General features: G+C 37.6%; 2 protein-coding genes across 2 annotated transcripts in view; one reads left to right on the top strand and one right to left on the bottom strand.

The window, feature by feature from the left end:
* The window catches only part of LOC106882406 (4-aminobutyrate aminotransferase, mitochondrial), a 205,254-nt gene that overhangs the window by 9,975 nt on the left and 175,279 nt on the right, over nt 1-20,000 (top strand). The gene's annotated exons all lie outside the window — the stretch shown is intronic.
* Nucleotides 13,684-14,580, bottom strand: LOC149131318 (protein ZBED8L-like). Its single transcript, XM_089340718.1, has 2 exons — nt 14,327-14,580; nt 13,684-14,020 (listed from the first exon to the last, which is right to left on the bottom strand). The coding sequence occupies exons 1-2, from the start codon at nt 14,578-14,580 to the stop codon at nt 13,684-13,686; spliced, it is 591 nt and encodes a 196-aa protein (XP_089196844.1).

The raw sequence follows: 20,000 nt of genomic DNA, 5'->3' as shown, positions 1-20,000 counted from the left end.
ATATATATATATATATATATATATATATATATATATATATATATATATATATATATATATATATATATATATATATATATATATATATATATATATATATATATATATATATATATATATATATATATATATATATATATATATATATATATATATATATATATATATATATATATATATATATATATATATATATATATATATATATATATATATATATATATATATATATATATATATATATATATATATATATATATATATATATATATATATATATATATAGGCGCAAGCGTGGGTGTGTGGTAAGAATCTTGCTTCCCAACCACAAGGCTCCGGGTTCAGTCCCACTGCGTGATGTCTTCTACTATAGCCCCGGGCCAACCAAAGCCTTGTGAGTGGATTTGGTAGACGGAAACTGAAAGTCCGTCGTATACACACACACACACACACATATGTATGTATTTGTGTGTGTGTGTGCATGTGTATGTCTGTGTTTGTCCCACCACCACCACCATCGCTTGCCATCTAATGTTGGTGTTTACGTAACTTAGTGGTTCAGCATAAAAGATTGATAGAATAAGTCCTGAGGCCGATTTATTTGACTAAAGGCGGTGATCCAGCATGTCCGTAGTCAAGTGACTGAAACAAGTTAGAGAATTAAAAAATTAAAGAATATATATATATATAGGGGAAGAATTCAGAAAAAAAAAACAAAAGACGAAGATAGGTGTTGTAGACAACAAACAGATGTATTAGTTTAACGCTCGGGAAGTGAAAAAGTCTTTAACGTTTTGAGCCTACGCTCTTCCACAGAAAGGAACACAGAAAGAAACAAGGAGAGAAAATAAATAATGTGTAGTGGCTAGCGATCTATCATGGGGAATGCCTGACAGAGGGGTCACACAGGAGAGCTAGGAAGAAGGGGAGATAATAAAGTAGTGGTGATCCCAAAACGAAGGTGCGCGTGCGTGCGTATAAGAGAGTATGTATGTGCACGTAGAAGAGGGCTGGTGACCTTGACGTGTGCGTGTGTGTATATGTAGGTGTGTGGATGTGTGGCTGGGAAGTGGTCAGTGCTGGTGTGTGCGTGGTGGTGTGATGTGATGTGGTATAGTGGTGTATGGTGTAGTGGTGTGTGGTGTGGTGTTGGGAGATGGAGGAGGCGAGAGTGGGGAAAGCAAGGGTGGGGTGTGGGTTAGGTTGAATGTGTGAGTAGAGGTTGGGTATAAGGGATGGGATGGATAGGGAAGGTGGGGTTGGATTGTGTAGGGGTGGGTGGCGTTACAGAGGGAGGGATGACGATGAAGGGAGAAGGTGGGTAGGAATGAAGAGAAGAGAGAACGAGAGTAACAGTGAAGAGAAGTAGGAGTCGGAGCAAGAGGGGAGAGGTGGGTGGGAGAAAGTAAGTGTGAAGGGGAGAGAAGAGAGGGAGGAGGTTACATGAAGAAGGGAAGAGAGTTGAGCCCATATGGCGCAAAGGAGCGAAGAGAAAAGAGTAATCTCTGTTCACAGCGCAAACGGGAGTCCGGATGGCCCCTGTGCAAGGACAATCCGAACACAGACAGGTGTTGGAAAGAGTGACCGGTAGAGCGGAAATGGCGCGAGACCGGGGTGTCATTGCCGAGTCGGATGTCTCGGAGGTGTTCCACGAACCGGTCAGCTAAGCGGCGTCCCGTTTGCCTGATGTATAGAGAAGGGCAGAGAGAGCAGGAGATGCAGTAGATGACATTTGTAGAAGTGCAGGTGAAGGAGTCGATGATGGGTGCCGGTGAGGAGGGTGGTGTTGGAGAGGTAAGAGCAAGTGCGGCAGCGTGGGCGGGAGCAAGGGAACGAGCCGGGTTGGGAGGTTGGGTTAGGGAAGAAGCTGTGGACCAAGAGGTCTCGTAGGTTGTGTGCTTGTTTGAAAGAGGGGAGGGGTCGGTTAGGGAAGATGTGCAAAGTGGAGGGGTCGGACTGGAGTCGCCGGAAGGCTCGGAGAATGGTTCGTTGGAGAGGTAGGATGGTGGGGTGGTAGGTGAGGGGGAAGGGAGACGGCGGAGCAGGTGCGGGGGAGAGAGCAGATACACAGTCCACAGAACGTGCTCTGGTAAGGGCGGTGAGGATAGTGGGGAGGGGATATCCACGTAGGATGAAGTGGTGAGCCATGAGTTGAGACTGAGTCTCAAAGACATGGTCGTCACTACAGAGCCTGCGTAGACGGAGGAATTTGGAATAGGGGATGGAAAGCTTGGTATGTTTAGGGTGGGAGGAGGAGAAGTTGAGGTATCAGCGTGAGTCTGTGTGTTTGTAGTGGATGGAGGTGGTGAGAGTGGAGTGATGGATGCTGACCGAAATGTCAAGAAAGGAGACAGAGGTGTCAGCGATAGTGCTGGAGAAGTGGAGGGCAGGATGGAATGATTTGACTAGATGTTCGTGGGAGAGTGAGGTTGCACCAATACAGTCGTCAATATAATGGCCGCATAGTTCGGGAGTGGGACCGGTGAAACTTGAGAATATTTGGGCCTCAACGTAGCCAACGTTGTATATATATATATATGTGTGTGTGTGTGTGTGTGTGTGTGTATATATATAGATATTCTTTTATTCTTTTACTTGTTTCAGTCATTTTGACTGCACCCCAGGACTTATTCTATCGGCCTCTTTTGCCGTACCATTAATTTACGGGGACGTAAACACACCATCATTGGTTGTCAAGTGATGGTGGCAACAAACACAGACACACAAACATTTACATATATACAGAGGTTAGACAAAATAAAGGAAACACCTCAAAATCTCCAACAAATTTATTTTAATATGGGGTAGGACCGCCTTTGGAAGTAATTACAGCTTGAATTCTACGAGGTATGGACTTTTAGTAGAAAGTGGGTTATACATCTTTAGATGTATACCTGACTTTCCTACTATAAAATTAGAATATAACGGAACGCTGAACTCCAGACTATCAACTTAAACAACATTTATTCAGGTGGTAAATATATACATCTTTAGTTCTTGTTGTTACAGCTTCTGTTGTGTGTGAGCATAGTTGTTGGGACGTGGGTATGTAGTTGCAAGCGAGCTGTCGAGCGTAAGTCCGAAAGATGTAGAGAGACAGCTTATCACGTCCATGCTCATGGTCGGCCGACCGTAAAAGAGATAGAATTAAGCGGGAACACTTGCTTGTTTAATTCCATGCATGCGTGAGACTACGCATGCGCACAGCGTTACTACAGGGCTCCCTCGCCAGTGCGAGAAACGCACGATAAATGAAATCTGTTAGAACGCCTGAGGCAGGATGGCCACTGAAAAACCACCCACAAGATGTAGCACAAAACACACACAAAAAAAAATGAAAGAAATGAATGTGCACTTGTGAAATACATGCATGCAATGTATAAATGAAATGACAATGACAAAACAACCGTGATTCCAGGAAACTGGAATCACATGATGTAAAAGTCTGATTGTTTGTTTTCCCTGAAAGGAAAGAAAATGTATGAGTGCACAAGTGTGTGTGTGAGAAAAAACACAGAACAAGTGAAAGTGTCTGTAGTATAGACTGCGAAAAGTCCCAAAACACCGAGATAGAGAAAACCAGTTCGTATTAAAAGTTACACAAGTTGATTGGTATGTCCCTGGTGGTGGGGTTGTTGACGCACGACATTGTGGTAGACAGTACATTGATGAAGACGTCGGCGCAGGAACTGCTATAGCAGTGTTCTGTATGTGTGGTGGTAATGATGTTGACAGTGGTAATGGGTCAGTTGAAACTTGGCGACGTCGGGGGGAATGCTTGTAGTTGGTAGTAGTAGTTGTTGTCGTCACGGTGGTAATCTTGGTTGAGCAAAGCTGGTGGTGAAAAGGCTGTTTGGTGATGAGTGTTTGAAGAGGTACGCTTTTACAGAACGATCGACAGACAAATCTCTGTACGGCCATTAGCGAAAACCTCGAAGAAAAATTTTCTTAACCCAAGATGAAAAAACGACAGTGCAAACTCAAAAAGGAGAAATGGTGACGAATGGAAAAACAGAGGACTCCTTTTATTTAAACGTGTCGCACGGTCGAACACCAAAATATATATCAAAGATGATATATAAGTAATTACGTTATACTACGAACATTAGTGAATTCGTAAATACCAGTAATGAGACGATAGAAAAGACAACCGTATGAAATGAATAACAAGAGTTAATGTGTGGCATAAAAAATGTATGTGTATGTGAGAGTGTGAAATGCGACATATAAGAACATAATAAAAAAACAGGCCGTCTATATGTATGTGAGATATCACAGCAGAAAGAAAGTCAGTACACGAGAGTTTTATACCAAGTTTTTTTTCTTGAGTACACAATTGGAAAGTCGCAGGCTGTAATTCTTGTCTGTTTTATCGTGAGTGGAAACATCCACTCTAACAGAGGCGAGAATAAAAACCGCGCTTGTTGAGTCGTGTTGACTATGGTTGGAGATGTTGGTAATACGTAGTTCAGTCTCCATGGCCGTATTTGTTCTTTAGTCGGGTTCACCAGTTATAAGTTGGTAGTCCAGAGTCCATGCTGCGTTTGTTTCTTCGTCGGGGGTCACCACTTTAGTAGAAAGTGGGTTATACATCTTTAGATGTATACCTGACTTTCCTACTATAAAATTAGAATATAACGGAACGCTGAACTCCAGACTATCAACTTAAACAACATTTATTCAGGTGGTAAATATATACATCTTTAGTTCTTGTTGTTACAGCTTCTGTTGTGTGTGAGCATAGTTGTTGGGACGTGGGTATGTAGTTGCAAGCGAGCTGTCGAGCGTAAGTCCGAAAGATGTAGAGAGACAGCTTATTACGTCCATGCTCATGGTCGGCCGACCGTAAAAGAGATAGAATTAAGCGGGAACACTTGCTTGTTTAATTCCACGCATGCGTGAGACTACGCATGCGCACGGCGTTACTACAGACTCATACAAAGATTGAATTGTTTCCAAAGGAATTTTTGTCTATTCTTCAGCTAAAACAGTCTCCTGTTTTTGTAGTGATGATGGTGGGGGATATCGATTCCTTACTTGTTTTTCTAAACTGCACCATAAAGGTTCAATAATATTGAGATCTGTTGACTGTGGTGGCCAGATAAGATGTTCAACTTTACGAGAATGTTCCTCATGCCATTAGGTAACAAGTTTAACGGTGTGAGTTGGTGCATTTATCATCCTGAAAGATTGCGTTTCCCTCCGGAATCAGTTCCGCAACCATAGGATGAATTTGGTCAGATAAAATGCTTAAATAGTATTGACTATTAATTCTGTCATGAAGAGAAACCATTGGGCTGGCGGATTTCCAAGATATAGCTCCCCAACCCAAGATCATCACAGATCCTCTTCTATGTTTAACAGTTGGAAGAAGGCAGTCCTGGTCAAATGCTTCTTTTGGCTGTCTCCACACGTATACTTGGCCGGTAGTTAGAAATAAAGTAAAGGATGACTCGTCCGAGAAAATTACATTCTTCCACTGCTCTAAGGACCAATTCTGTAGGTTTTTACTCCACTCTAAATGCTTTGAAACGTTTGTTTTTGAAAGTAATGGTTTTCTGATCGCAGCGCCCCCGTGACATCCGGCTTTGTGCAGCTCCCGGGAACAGTTTTGTGGAAACTGGGTTCTCGAAGTGGTCATTAAGCTCTGCAGTAATTTTGGGAGCTGTACTTTTGTGATATTTTCTAACAAATCGTGTAAGAGTCTAGCAGTCCTTATCTGAAAGTTTTGGTTTTCTTCTGGAGTTTTGTTTCGACAAGGAGGTTTTTTCCCCTCTTTCTGAAAGGTTGTCTTTATTTTCGAGACAGTACTTCTTGATACACCAAACATTTCGGCTGTTTTCATTAGGCTAGCGCCTGCCATACGGATACAAACAATTTGACTTCTGTGAAAGTCCGAAAGATCTATCATTTTAATGAATTTTAATTACCTTTTTCTGATGATATCTGAAAAGAATCAGCAATTTTAAGAAAACATACTAAGCAACACTAATAATAAATCAAAAAGTATAAAAATAAACAAGCTTTTGACGGTTTTATAGATATTTCATAATTATGATACTATGATGCTAGGTGTTTCCATTATTTTGTCCAACCCCTGTATATATATATATATATATATATATATATATATATTTCGTTTTTGGATTTGGTTTGCAAGATTTTTTAATGTGATTTTGTGTGTTGAAGCATATTCTGTTGTGTCTGGGGAGAGTCATTTTCTTATTGTGCCTTGAAATTTAACACACTCACCGGTAAAATTTCCACTTATTTTTCTTTTTATTTTCCTAAAATTTTCGTTGCGTCTTGCAACCTTAGCAATAGTCTTGACTGTCCGTTATTTACGCTGCGTTCTTTTTTGCTTTTGTTTGTTTTTGCGCATGTTTGTGTCTCAGTGTGTGTGTATGTATGCATGCATGTGTGTGTATGTATGTCTGTGTGTGTGTGCATATGTATATATGTATGTATGTATGTGTATGCATATATGTATGTATGTGCGTGCGTTTGCATGTATGTATGTATTCTGCATATTCCTGTGTTTGTGTGTTTTTTATGTATGTGTGTGCATGTGTGTATATGTATGTATGTACCTCTGTCTCCTTGTGTGTGCATGTCTGAGTGTGTGTGTGTGTGTGCGTGTGTGTGTGTGCATGTGTGTGTGTGTGTTTTGCTGCTATGTACCATGTTTGTATGTATGGGTGCACATCTCCATATGTGTGGACATGTGTCTTTGTGTGAAGTAAAGTGTGTGTGTATGTGTGGTCATGTGTTTCAGTCTCTATTTGCGTATGTGGTTGTCTGTTCATATACCCTATGTACCTACCCGTCTGTATGTAGACCTGTTTGTTTACATACATGTGCACACACATACATCCACACACACAGACATACATACATCTATCTGCGTAAAAGCCCATTAACTGTTCTACTCTACCTGTGTAAAATGTGGGTATGGGGGTATGATATCTATGTATATTTCCTATTTAGTATTGGGGAAGTTTCATTTATAAGGACGTACTCCCGTATTTGTCTTAGAGTTGGGTCTTTTGGGTGCTTGGATAAGATGCGGATGTCGAGTTGACTCAAGTTGCCTCCATGCTGGTCTTTGGCATGTTGGTAGAGTATGGAGGATTGTTTTTTGTCGTTATTTGTCTCAGATTGTGTCAGATGTTTGATATACGATGGGCTTCTTTCAGTTTCCATCTACCAAATCCATCCACAAGGCTTTGGTCGGCTCGAAGCTATAGTAGAAGACACTTGCCCAAGGTGCCACGCAGTGGGACTGAACCAGGAACCATGTGGTTGGAAAGCAAGCTTCTTACCACACACCCATGCTAAGCCGACGCCTACATTCCTTAAAATTTTACAAGAAGAGTAAAAGTGACTCCGAAGTTTTGTCTCGCAAGTCTTCGCCAGAGAGTCTGACAAATGCACTGTCACTCTTCTTGTAAAAGTTAAACAAGTATTCTGCTAAAATAAAGAGTATTGGGTTATAGCTTTTGTTATGTTATACATAAAAATAACCACAGAGTGTGCTGAAACATTGTTTATTCTGTGTCAATTATCTAGAACGTGACAGAGAGTACGATCATCCATTTAAGGTCTTGTTAAATTTGCCACCTAGCCAGTTCTTTTTCTGTGGACCAGCTCAATAACTAGTGTGCAGTGAAGGTCCTTGGCTACAGTTCTTCTGTTACAAGTTCATGGGCAATGCTCTACATAGCTCCCCCTCAGAACTATTTAATGGCAGCCAGTCCTGGAATTTCTTGGAGCCGATAACAAAGGGCTCTTGATGTTGCATGGTTATTTACACTTGCTCCGAACTTCTGATAAAAACACTGATCATCTTATGCAACTTCATCATGTTTCAGGACCAACCTTATGGCGTTGGTCATGACCTCACTAGAAAAAAAAATGTGATCTTTTCTGTTTGGCTTTCACTTTTCAATTTCTTCAATTTTGTTCCAAGTGATTTCAAATTTGGTGTATTGGTGTAGTTTTGTATACTAATTATGGAAATAAAATTCATTTTTGCCAGAAATAGATAAATAAAAATTAATAGCTTTTAAAGTTTGCAAATTTGGGGTAATTTTAGCAAATCAAAAGCCCTAGACATATTGGTGCCTGTTTTCATAATAACAAGCAGAGCTGTTGTGTAGTCTGCTTGCCCATGTTTGTTTTTTCGTAATTAAACACTCTCGCTACAAAATATGTATTGTTTACATCAGTATTTCCTAACCTATTTTTCCCCATGCCCCATCGGCGGTTTGAAAAAAACCCACTTTATTTTTATGTTTTATCCCAATTATTGAATAGGCATTAGGTCTATGGTTATGGCCACTCTGTGGCCAGATTTCTTAAGATTGTCCAAATTCTACTTTAAGTTCGTTTCAGGGTCAAAGTATGCTTAATAAACTTTCTTTTTTCATTAAATTTCATACTTTTTTTTAGACTTTTAACGAAAACTTATCAACGCTAAACAGATGCTAACGTAGGCAGAGATTAGGTGTAGGTCCCCTCCCCTTCCATTTTTTTTCAAAAATTACTTCGGATTCCTGTTTTCAATATCGGAGATTACAATTTTCCTAAAAAAATTGAACACGTTTCAAACTTTTTATTTCCCCTCTCCCCACCCAAATTTTTAAATTTTTCACTATTTTTCGAATTTTTTTTTTTTTTAAACTACGTGAGAAAATACGGAGATTACGGGATCTTTTCTGTTTGGTTGCCAGCGTCAATTTTCTGTTCGAATTGATTTCATATTCAGTGTAATGAAACACTTTTATAGGCTAGTTAATGACGTGCAAGTAATTTTCGCTATAAATCAATAAATAAAGAGTCATTAGTAATTAAAGTTTGAAAATTTTGGTGATTTTAGCCAATCGTAAGCTACATTCATGTCTGTTTCGGTAGTGGCAAGCTGAAACATAAGAATTCTTTTGCCTGTTGCCATAGTAATTAGCAGTCTTTGAAAAGTCTACGAGGAATCACGTGTTGACAAGTCTTGTTTAAACATTTCTTTTTGTCATTGAGCACTGAGGTGGCTGTGAGGTGTGCTAAAAATAACAGCTAAATAAGATTTTTTCGATAAATCTTTTAAATTAAAATTTATTTGCCAACATCTCACTCAGAGATTTAAAACAAACTGTTTTTCTCTTTCAAATTAACATAAACATTTATTTACATGAAAGAAAATTACCTGAGACATAACACGTGTTGTTTACAAATATTAACATGTGATATTTTCAGGATATCGACGACAAAATGTGCAGTCACGCACAAAATGACAGCTTCCAAATTCTGTTTCTGGTGGGGAAATGATCAAACTTTAAACCTCTTTTATTTTATTTTATTTTTATTTTTATTTTTTATTCGTTTCAATCATTTGACTGCGGCCATGCTGGAGCAGCGCCTTTAGTCGAACAAATCGACCCCAGGACATATTCATTGTAAGCCTAGTACTTATTCTATCAGTCTCTTTTGCCAAACCGCTAAGTTACGGGGACATAAACACACCAGCATCGCTTGTCAAGCGATGTTGGGGAACAAGCACAGACACACACACACGTATATATATGTGTGTGTGTGTGTGTGTATACCGGAGTAAGCACATAAATGTGCAACAAGGTGGAAAAAAGAGTACTCAAATACCAGAGGTAGAGTAATATGCTTTATTTAAAAGCAGCAGAAATATAACAAAAAAACTGTTACTCACGTGTTGACGCAACACGTCGAACGGAAGACGATTGAGATGGCGGCGGCGGAGGCGTGTTCCAACAGACGACGGCCGGAGAAAGGCGTGAGGAAGCCTACCGAGCAACGACAGCGGCCGTTCTCGGGCCGGTGTTTTAAATGTCAGGGGTCGCACATGGTGAGGGAATGCACCGAATCGGGGCCCGTCTGCTATCGATGCAGGAAGACGGGGCACATCACCCGTGATTGCAACCAGTGAAACGACCGTGGGGAAGTTGCTGCCTCTCAAACTTTCCCCGCAACCAAGTAGAGGCGCTTGTGGAGGCGCTGCCCGTAGTCGAGGTCAAGGCCGAGGAGAAGAAGTTCAAGGCCCTCGTGGACACGGGTTGAACGACTACCCTCGTGACACCAAGGGTGGCGAAGAAATGGTATGGGACGAGTAGCGTCCGGGTGGTCGACGGCAGAGAGATCCGTTGCAAGGGCAGCTGCAGTGAGGAGATAGCGTTGCCAGGCGCGGCGCTAAGGCTACGGGTGATCGTGATTGAATATGTGATAGACGGGGTTGATGTCGTGTTGGGGATGGCCGCCATCAAACGTCTTGGTGGTGTCAGGATTGCAGGAGATGAGGTCACGTTCGGAAGTGTGGGGGCATCGTGCGCCGTGACTCGGGACCACCGGGGAGAGCAGAGCCCCGTCAGGGACAGCGCCGCTTACACCATCGAGGACAAAGATTTTCAGGCAGCGTTCGATGGTCGGAGGTGGACGATAGAGTGGCGATGGAAAGACGAGCCCCCACTACTAAAGAACAGGGTGAGCTGCTACCAGCATACCTTAAACGGTCACGCTAGGGTCGAGTTCGACGAGGAGGTAGAGAAATGGATCAAGGAAGGTGTCCTTGTCCCGTGGAAAGAGGAGGTGGTGAGCAGAGTGCTACCTCTGATGGCGGCAGTACAGCCGACGAAGGGAAAAGTCAGACCAGTGCTGGACTTTAGGGAACTGAACGAACATATATCGTGCCACACAGGAGGCAAGGCAATGGACGTTTGTGGTGAGACGTTACGTGTGTGGAGACAGTCGACCAAGGGAGCGACGATCGTCGACTTGAAGTCGGCACATTTGCAGCTCTGTGTGAGAAACAAGCTGTGGCGATATCAGCTGGTGCGGTACAAGGGCCGGACGTGCTGGGTTTCGAGCTGAATTCCGCTCCGAAAATCATGGCAATGGTGCTCAAGTCCATCCTAGGGAAAGAGGAGAAGATAAGGAAGGCCACCAGTTCCTACATCGACGACTTTTTGGTTGACGAGACTATAGTGCCAGCCACCGAGGTAGTGAGACACCTGGAGAGGTTCGGGCTGATTGCAAAGCCGGCAGTGAAACTGAGTTGACAGAAACTGTGTAGAGGTCCATTGGGTGGATTGGATTGTACCTGTAATTTAAAGGGTTGATCTTGTCACATATTGTGTCATACTGCTTTTGGCTGAGGATTGTCTAAAAGATACACAAGTCTGTGGAATACTCAACCACTTATATTTAAATGTGCTGTAATACAGTTATTTGAAAATGTCTAAATGTCTATTTACGAAGATTAACTGAGTGGATTAGCATGAGAAGTATGGGGTGTCCATAAATTACCTTTATAATTTTAAAAATTCAGAAAAAAAGAACAATAAGGATCACTCAGTAGAGTTTATTGGAAAATATAGGCAAACAAGCGCAGGCATGGTTGTATGGTAAGAAGCTTGCTTCCCAACAGCCTGGTTCTGGGTTTAGTATCTTCTCCTATAGCCCCTGAGCTATAGCAAAAGTGAGTGTATTTGATAGAGGGAAACTGAAAGAAGCCCATTGTGTATAGCATCATTACCATCATCATCATTTAATTCCTGTTTTCCATGCTGGCATGGCTTGAATGATTTGACAATAGGTGTTGAGGCCAGGAACCATACGAGGCTCCATAGTCTGTTTTGACATGGTTTCTGTAAGTGGATGCCCTTCCTAACACTAACCACTTTACTGGGTGCTTTTACATGGCACCAGCAACAGGGTCACCTAGCAACTTGCAAGAAAACAAAACTCCTCAGCTGGGAGTGGGGCAGTAGTATTGAGGTAGGGATGGTTTTGAGCCAGTTGAGAGTTTAAAGGTAAAGGGGGACAAGAATAGGTATCTTACTATAATGTAGATACATGGATACCCCAGTTGGAAGAAAAACGAGTGCAAATTAGAGAGCTGGTGAGTTAGAGTGTAAGATAAAGAAAACAATAGTGAGAGAGATGGTGGTAAAGATGTGTTGAGATATGCCCTCAATGGACACTGAGTGGTGAGAATGGGTGAGGTGATACAATGGTTTGGACTGGACAAGTAGGCAGGAAAAAGGTGACTGTAACAAATGATGAAGTGAAATATAAGAGAGTGGTGGTGTAGATATGTGCCAGCATTGAGGATGATAGCAGATAAGTGAGGTGTTAATGGTGGGGAACACAGAAAGGTAGTGATATGTAAAGACAGTAGGTGGGCGAGGATAATGAGAAATGGAAGTGGTTTGTGGGGTGAAGAAGGAAGGCAACTGAGAAAGCAGGGGTATGTAGTTTATGCATATTCTGCTCTCAGATGTTAAGGGATGAAGTGTGGTGGGAAAGGGTAGATAGGTTAGGGAGGTTGGAGGTGGCAGTGGGGTAGGGCAGACCCCTCATGAACATGTGCATGTGTTTATGTTTATCCCCCACCACTACCTGACAACCGGTGATGTGTTTAGAGTGTCCCTGATCACCTGTCTCCCTTTTCTTTCTTCTGTTTAAAAGTTGCATCACATTTCTATCAGTATCAGCAGCAGTAAGTGAGGCAGAAACAGCAGCACTGATGCCAATGACCCCAGCTCCAGCACTATGGCCGGAGATGACAGCCATAGCAATATCACCAGATCCATGCCTCATAATAATAACAGCACAGATGAAAATATATCAGGTCAGTTGGGATGGCCTTCAAGCAGCACCTGTACAACCACAGGTCCTCTTTCAGGATTTCAGAAAGACGATTCATTATACCCCTGGCCAGCCATGTGTGGTCCCTCAAAGATGAAAGAACCCCATACAATATCAAGTGACCTTATATTAACAGGAACGAATGCTGCTACAAGCTTCGTATAGCTGAGCAAGTAAGGATACTCAAAGACTCCCTGGAGCCTGGATCACTGAACACTCACAAAGAAATTTACAACCCTTTCATCTGTTTCAAACACTACCTGCTGCAAGCATGGGATTCCCTGTTCTCCAATTAGACCTGGAAGGGTCCTTACAATCTAAAAGCAGCCCAAGGGAAAAAAATCCCCTATTCCCCCTCTTTTGGCCCAGATGAACTGGTTTAAGGGAGAGAACCCCTCCCTGCTCACCCAGAATATTTATTCTTTTGTGACTTACTGACCAAATTACTGTAATGGATTCCTGCCTTCTAGAAGTGAAGAGTTACACTGTTTTCGGCTTTAGAGTCTGACGAAATGTCCATGGGGCTAAACCTTTTTGTGGATGTGAAACCACTGGTTACTCTATGACAGGACATAGACTTAACTACATTTAAATACATTACTGCTTTATGCTTTAGATCAGTGTTTCCCAAACTTTCCGCACCAAATTGCAATATCACTCACCTATCAACCAAAAAATGCTCCATAGCCCACCTGTGTAAAAAAAAAACCCTGACAACCCCAACACTGAATCCCCTAGAACTCCTCCCTATTGTATCATTTGACACTTAGACTATATCATAAACTCATTGCCCTGTTTACAAATCCCTTATTGTAGGTTTAGTTTTGTCATTAGTGTTAATAAAATTCTAACGTTAACGTTATTAACTTCAGTAAACTTGCGCTTTCTTTTACACTGGTGAACCATTGATCTTTCACACAGATGAACCATTGATGAACCAAATGAACCATTGATCAGAACTACCAATGCAAAAATAATTAATGATTGTATTATAAAGGGAAAGAATATAACTTTTTAATGAGAACCATGTGTCTGGTGTGAGGTAGCTAGTGCAGATACATTCGGTTTCAAACTTGTAAACTTTATCCACAAGTTGCCTCGTTTTGTCACATCCAATCCAATTCTTTTATGACAAAGTAAAGTTCCAACATGGCTAAAACCAGATTCAACCATGTACGAAGTAGGGAATGCAAGCAGATTGGGGAAGGTATTGAATATACTTTGATGGTACCACAAACCTTCTTTGCCATTACGATGATATTGCATTAGAGCAACATTGTCATTTTGTAATTCTATCAATTCCTCCTGAACATTGTCCTCGCAATCAACTGCGTCAACCTCAAATGGATTGCTATACCAATATGAAATATTCAGTACAATAACATCTTGAAATCATTCCACCATGTCATTGTGCAATGATTGTAAATAGTTGCGATATGTAGTTAAATCCTCATCAATCAATTCAACTTTCAAAGAATCAAGTTGTGGAAACTGATGGAATTGACGTTTTGAAATGTTAGTCTTATACAGCACCAATTTCGAAATGAAGGTCGTGATTAATGATTTACAATCAATGAGAGTTTTTCTGTTTCCTTGCAATAACTTATTCAAATCATTTAATTTTGTGAATATATCACAAAGAAAAAGGATATCACACCTTGCAGCCATCAATGAAGCAGATAGTGGAGTATCTTCAAAGAAAGATATGATTATATGAAACAGTTCAACAAAGCGTAAAACACAGTTTCCTTTTGACAGCCACTGCACTTTGGTATGGTACAAGAGTTTAGTATAGTCCTCATCATTTCTCAGATAGAATTGACGGAAAATTCGATCAGACAAGGAACTGGACTTCAATTTGTTCACAGTCTTGATAACTAACTGTAGTACATCATTCAATCTACCGTCCATATTTTTTGCCACTAAATGCTGCCAGTGTGCCAAGGAATGGAGAGGGAATAAATCCAAGTGATAAATAATCACTACTGTGCTGTCAACAAATTTTCTTGACTGGAAGCATCAGTAAAGTGAAAATGTGAAAATGATTTTGTATGGACAGCATCAGAAAGGCAGTATGGTATTCCCAAAGAGAAGTCAATAGAGCAGTCAGATGACACGTCTTTACTGGAGCAAATACGGATCTAGTTCGTTTGGCTGCCAGCATTTCAAAAATATAGGTTTATCGAAAATTTTAGAATTTGGCACATTAATATACTTTTCCAGAAAAATGTTTTTAAAAAGTTGTAGAGGTTTAAAGTCTGATCATTTTCACCCAACCAAGAAACACGATTTCAAAGCTGTCATTTTGTGCATGACTGCACATTTTGTCAACATCCTGAAAATAGCATTTGTGTTTCGATATGAAACCACAGAATTACACATGACATATAACCCCTCATAAATTTTTTATTTTTTGGAGTTTTCAGAAAATTTTTGTGAATTTGCATTCTACATGTGGGATTTCATATGATTTCGCCAAAAACAAAAAAAAAAATGAGGTGGAGGATGATTTAAGGCCTAGGCCTATTTGGCTGCTATTTTTAGCACATATGACAAACATCTCAATAACTGTGCAACAAAAATATTCGATCGATAAACAAGTCTGCTTTTTTAATACAAAGGAACATCTTATGGGAGTAGTCAAATCAATAAAGTGCATCCTTATTCTAGACATACCTAGATATAAGTAAATGCAGACTTGATTTCTAAAAATTCTTTGTCGCCCACAAAATATTCACATCGCCCACCAAAATCTCAAATCATCCACCATTTTCTAGAAATTCACCCATCAACCACCTGTAAATTGAAATCGCCCACTTTAGGAAGCTATGCTTTAGAGTGTGCTTATTTTTCTGATATATGATACACTGACAATATATATATACAACAACTATCTCCGGAAATTTCCCACAAAGATTATTTACACGGATACTTACTACTGGAATGAAGCTACACTCCAAGTACTGTTTTTTCTTTCTTTTTTCAGCGCATCACACTCACTCTCACTTCCTACTATAACTCTCCGCTTATAGATATAATAATCGATTCCTCTACTATTTCTGTCTCCGATGAAGGGATGCATTGGATTTTCCCTGAAACAGCTGTAAGACTCTATCCATAAAATATATTTCTAAATTTGCCATTGTTCTCTTTATCCTTTTCTCTATTTACACATATATATATATAATATAAATAATATATAAATGTATGCATATATACATACATGTATTTACATATCGACATATACATGCATATATGGGTACAATATAGATATATATATATATATATATATATATATATATATATATATATATATATATATAATTATATGTATTTATTTTATCCTAATTAATAATAATTCGGATAGAATAAATGAGTTAATAGAAACCAGGGTAGCAAAGATCACAAAATAACTGTGGTGTAATTCCTGTTTTTGAGGCAGAAACTCCTTGATATTTTGGGTATTTGATTATATATAAATTTGAGGACTGGAGTGAACGCATGTTATAACTGCATACTTTATTCCGACATATGTTTCGAAGAATTACAATTTATGCGATCCATAGGAATCGTCGATGTTAAAAATGTAAACTTCTCCTCAGGGAAATGTATGGGGATCATCTTAAACGTAAGACATTATGACCGAGTATGAGAACTATAGTTGGATAAGGTTATAACGTAATTCATTTGAAAAAACCGTTAGAGATGTGGACGCTACCAGATAGTACTTAGGACAAGAAAGGAAGGAGGAGAAAAAAAAAAAAGGGAGAGAGAGGGAAGGAAAATTCAGAGTGTAGATTTTGGAGTAGATGGGATGATATAAATACAATAAAAAAATTTTTTGGAAAGGAATGTTATGTAATAAAAAGGCATTATAAATGGGGTTAATACTGTGTTTCTATGAAAATATTGATACTTATGTGTATGCGCATATATATACACAAACAGACCTACATTTCCTCCAATAAGTTCAAATATGCATATTTATATACACATCCACGTCAAAACTCACACTCACATATACATACGAACACACACACATATACATATATATATATATATATATATATATATATATATATATATATATATATATATATATATATATACATATACATATACATATCCATATATCAATACATACACATACTCATATACATATGTATACATATATACATACATATATATATATATATATATATATATATATATATATATATATATATATATATATATACATATACATATACACATACATCCATATACATGTACACACATACACATATATACACATCGATACTCATATATACATAAAAACAAACATACACACATACACATACATATATACATATGCATCTACGCCTATAAACATACATATATACACACATATATATATATACATACATATATACAAGTACATATATATACATACACACAAACATACATATACATACATATATATATATATATATATATACATACATATATATATACATACATCCATATATACACATATATACATACACACATACACATATATACACATATACACACACATACACAGATACATACATATACACATATACATATACACACATATATACACACACACACACACACACACACATATATATATATATATATATATATATATATATACATACATATATACATATATATATATATACATATACGCACCCATACATATTCACAAATACACTCATATATGAATATATATAAAAAAAATTTGCATAAATATATCTGTGCACAAAAATATACATACATCCAATTAAGCATACATAGATGCATATTTATATATTTTTTATAAATAATAGAAAAAAATATAAAATATAATAAGAAGGCGGGTATGTCTAGAGAGGAATTTAAAGTTATTAAAGCAGCAAGAAATTCTATAATTAAGTTCAATAACAAACTATGGATACGTAAGGACACCCAAGAAGGATTTGATGTCCCTATGGGAAGTTCTGATTCAGCACAAATAGCTGATTTAGTCCGCACATACATTCTATATGAATTAGAAGACCAATTCCCAAATGTTAAGGGTGGTCTATACTGAGACGATTGTTTACTCTATTTGGAAAACACCACAAACCAAAAAATACAAAAAGTTAAAAATAGACTAGCTAGGTTTTTCAGTAGAATGGGCTTTAGTATAGTAATTGAAGATGAAACATCTATAGCTAATTTCTTGGATGTCACTCTAGACCTACACACTAAAACATTCTTCCCTTATCACAAACCCTCCACTAACCTAAAATACATCAGCAAGTTCAGCAATCATCCAAATTCAGTAACAAGAAATTTAGTTAAGAACATTTCACTTAGACTATCTAATCTATCTACAAACAAAAATATTTTCAATAAAGAGGCTGAGTTTTACAACTCAGCTTTATTAAAAGCAGGTTATAGAGAAAAGGTTAACTATATATATTCTACTTATGAAACCGATTTGAGTAATAATAATAATAGTAATAATAATATAGATTTTAATTTAAACAATAACAACAAATACATTCATAATTTCCATCATAAATCCTTTAACGATAATAACCAACTAAACATTTATTCACTAAATAGGGGAAGTAACCGTCAGTTTAAACCCTTTATCAATGATAATAATAAACTAAAACTATTTATAAATGATACTAGCAAATATTCTAAACCAGAATCTAATAAAAATGTCTGGATAATACTACCTTTTAGCAAAAGTGTAAAATCAAACTTGGTATCCCAGTTCCAAAACGCTATTAATAAGAATTTTCCAAAACATTCTCATTACTTCCCAGTCATAAATACACACAGGGTTAGATTCGGTTTCTCTAACACGAAAAACATCTCACAGATAATATCCGCATATAATATGAGGCTTCTACATCCGCTAGAGAGTTCCAACAGTAATAACATTAAACCAGACATTATTAACCCTTACCATAATAACAATAATAGCACTAATAATAATATAAGGAAAAATAATTATAACATGATACATAATAGTAATAGTCACAACAACAAAATCATGATTTCTGAAGTTAATAGCAAAAGAATTAGTTTTTTAAGTGATAATGCCAAATTCAAAAACACTATTTATCAATGCCAAGTTAGTACTCCTACAAATATTTACTTTTATGTTGGATCGTCCTCTTCACCAATATCCACCAGAATATCTAATCATTTCTCAACCTTTAGAGATAGAAACAAACGTAATACCACGAGCCTTAGCAAACTAATCTGGGAACTTAAAGATAAGAACATAAAATTTAAACTAGACTGGCTAATTCTTTCTATTTCTAGGCCATATGAAAAGGGTGGAAAATTCTGCTCTTTATGTAATAACGAACTGTACTTTATTTTATTTTCAAATATGCAATAATATGCAATGCTTTATTAACCTTACTTCTTCTTTTCCATGCTTAATTATACCTCAATATCATTATTTTACGACTTCCAATTTATTCACCAATTGGCTTAGCAATAATAAGAGTTATTATGTTCCTGGCTTTTTTAATGAGAGTTCTCTAAATCTACAATCATAATTCATCATTTCAGTGTTCCTAGAAACATCTTTAATTTCTATCATTCATAGTTTAAATATTTATTCTCGTAACAAAACATATCCCAATCATTTTAATATCTCATTATTTGATGAAAAATTTACTGGTCAGCATAATATATTGTGATTTTCAAATCTCGATAAAATTTTCACACTAACAAATATGTTACGGAATTACTGTAGTAAACCTTATTTATAATTTTGACTTTGTCTTCTTAAGCAAGATTTACTCTTTAAACCCCTAATTCAGCCCAACTTTTCTAGCATATAATAATAAAGTAATCATTTCATGTGAATTAATGGACAACCCATTAACTTTATTATTCTTTAATTCATTAATTAATTTTCATTCATTTAACATCTCATTCACTTATATAAGAATTACCTTCAGATGAGTATCTATATAAATTCATATAACAACAAATACATAAAAAATATATATGTATGTATAATGGTACGTGTATAAGTGTTTATATATACACGTGTATCTGTGGGAGAGTGTGTGTATATATATTCATGTTTCTGTATGAAACTAGATGTGTTTGTATAGATTTTTGTGTACATATATGTATTTTTTTCTCTATTATTTATAAAAAATATATAAATATGCATCTATGTATGCTTAATTGGATGTATGTATATTTTTGTGCACAGATATATTTATGCAAATTTTTTTAATATATATTCATATATGAGTATTTGTGAATATGTATGGGTGCGTATATGTATATATATGTATATATGTATGTATATATATATA

The sequence above is a fragment of the Octopus bimaculoides genome, chromosome 23 (assembly GCF_046866305.1).
Source record: "Octopus bimaculoides isolate indiv1 chromosome 23, ASM4686630v1, whole genome shotgun sequence".
Lineage (NCBI taxonomy): Eukaryota > Metazoa > Mollusca > Cephalopoda > Octopoda > Octopodidae > Octopus > Octopus bimaculoides.
Note: the sequence above shows the minus strand (reverse complement) of the source record. Positions and strands in the feature narration are given on the sequence as shown.

Excerpts from the sequence above, each read along its gene's own strand:
- LOC149131318 (XM_089340718.1), bottom strand. The coding sequence starts at position 14,580 with ATGGACGGTAGATTGAATGATGTACTACAGTTAGTTATCAAGACTGTG. Across the intron at positions 14,021-14,326 it reads GCTTCATTGATGGCTGCAAG|CAATCCATTTGAGGTTGACG; the intron begins GTGTGATATCCT and ends ATATTGGTATAG.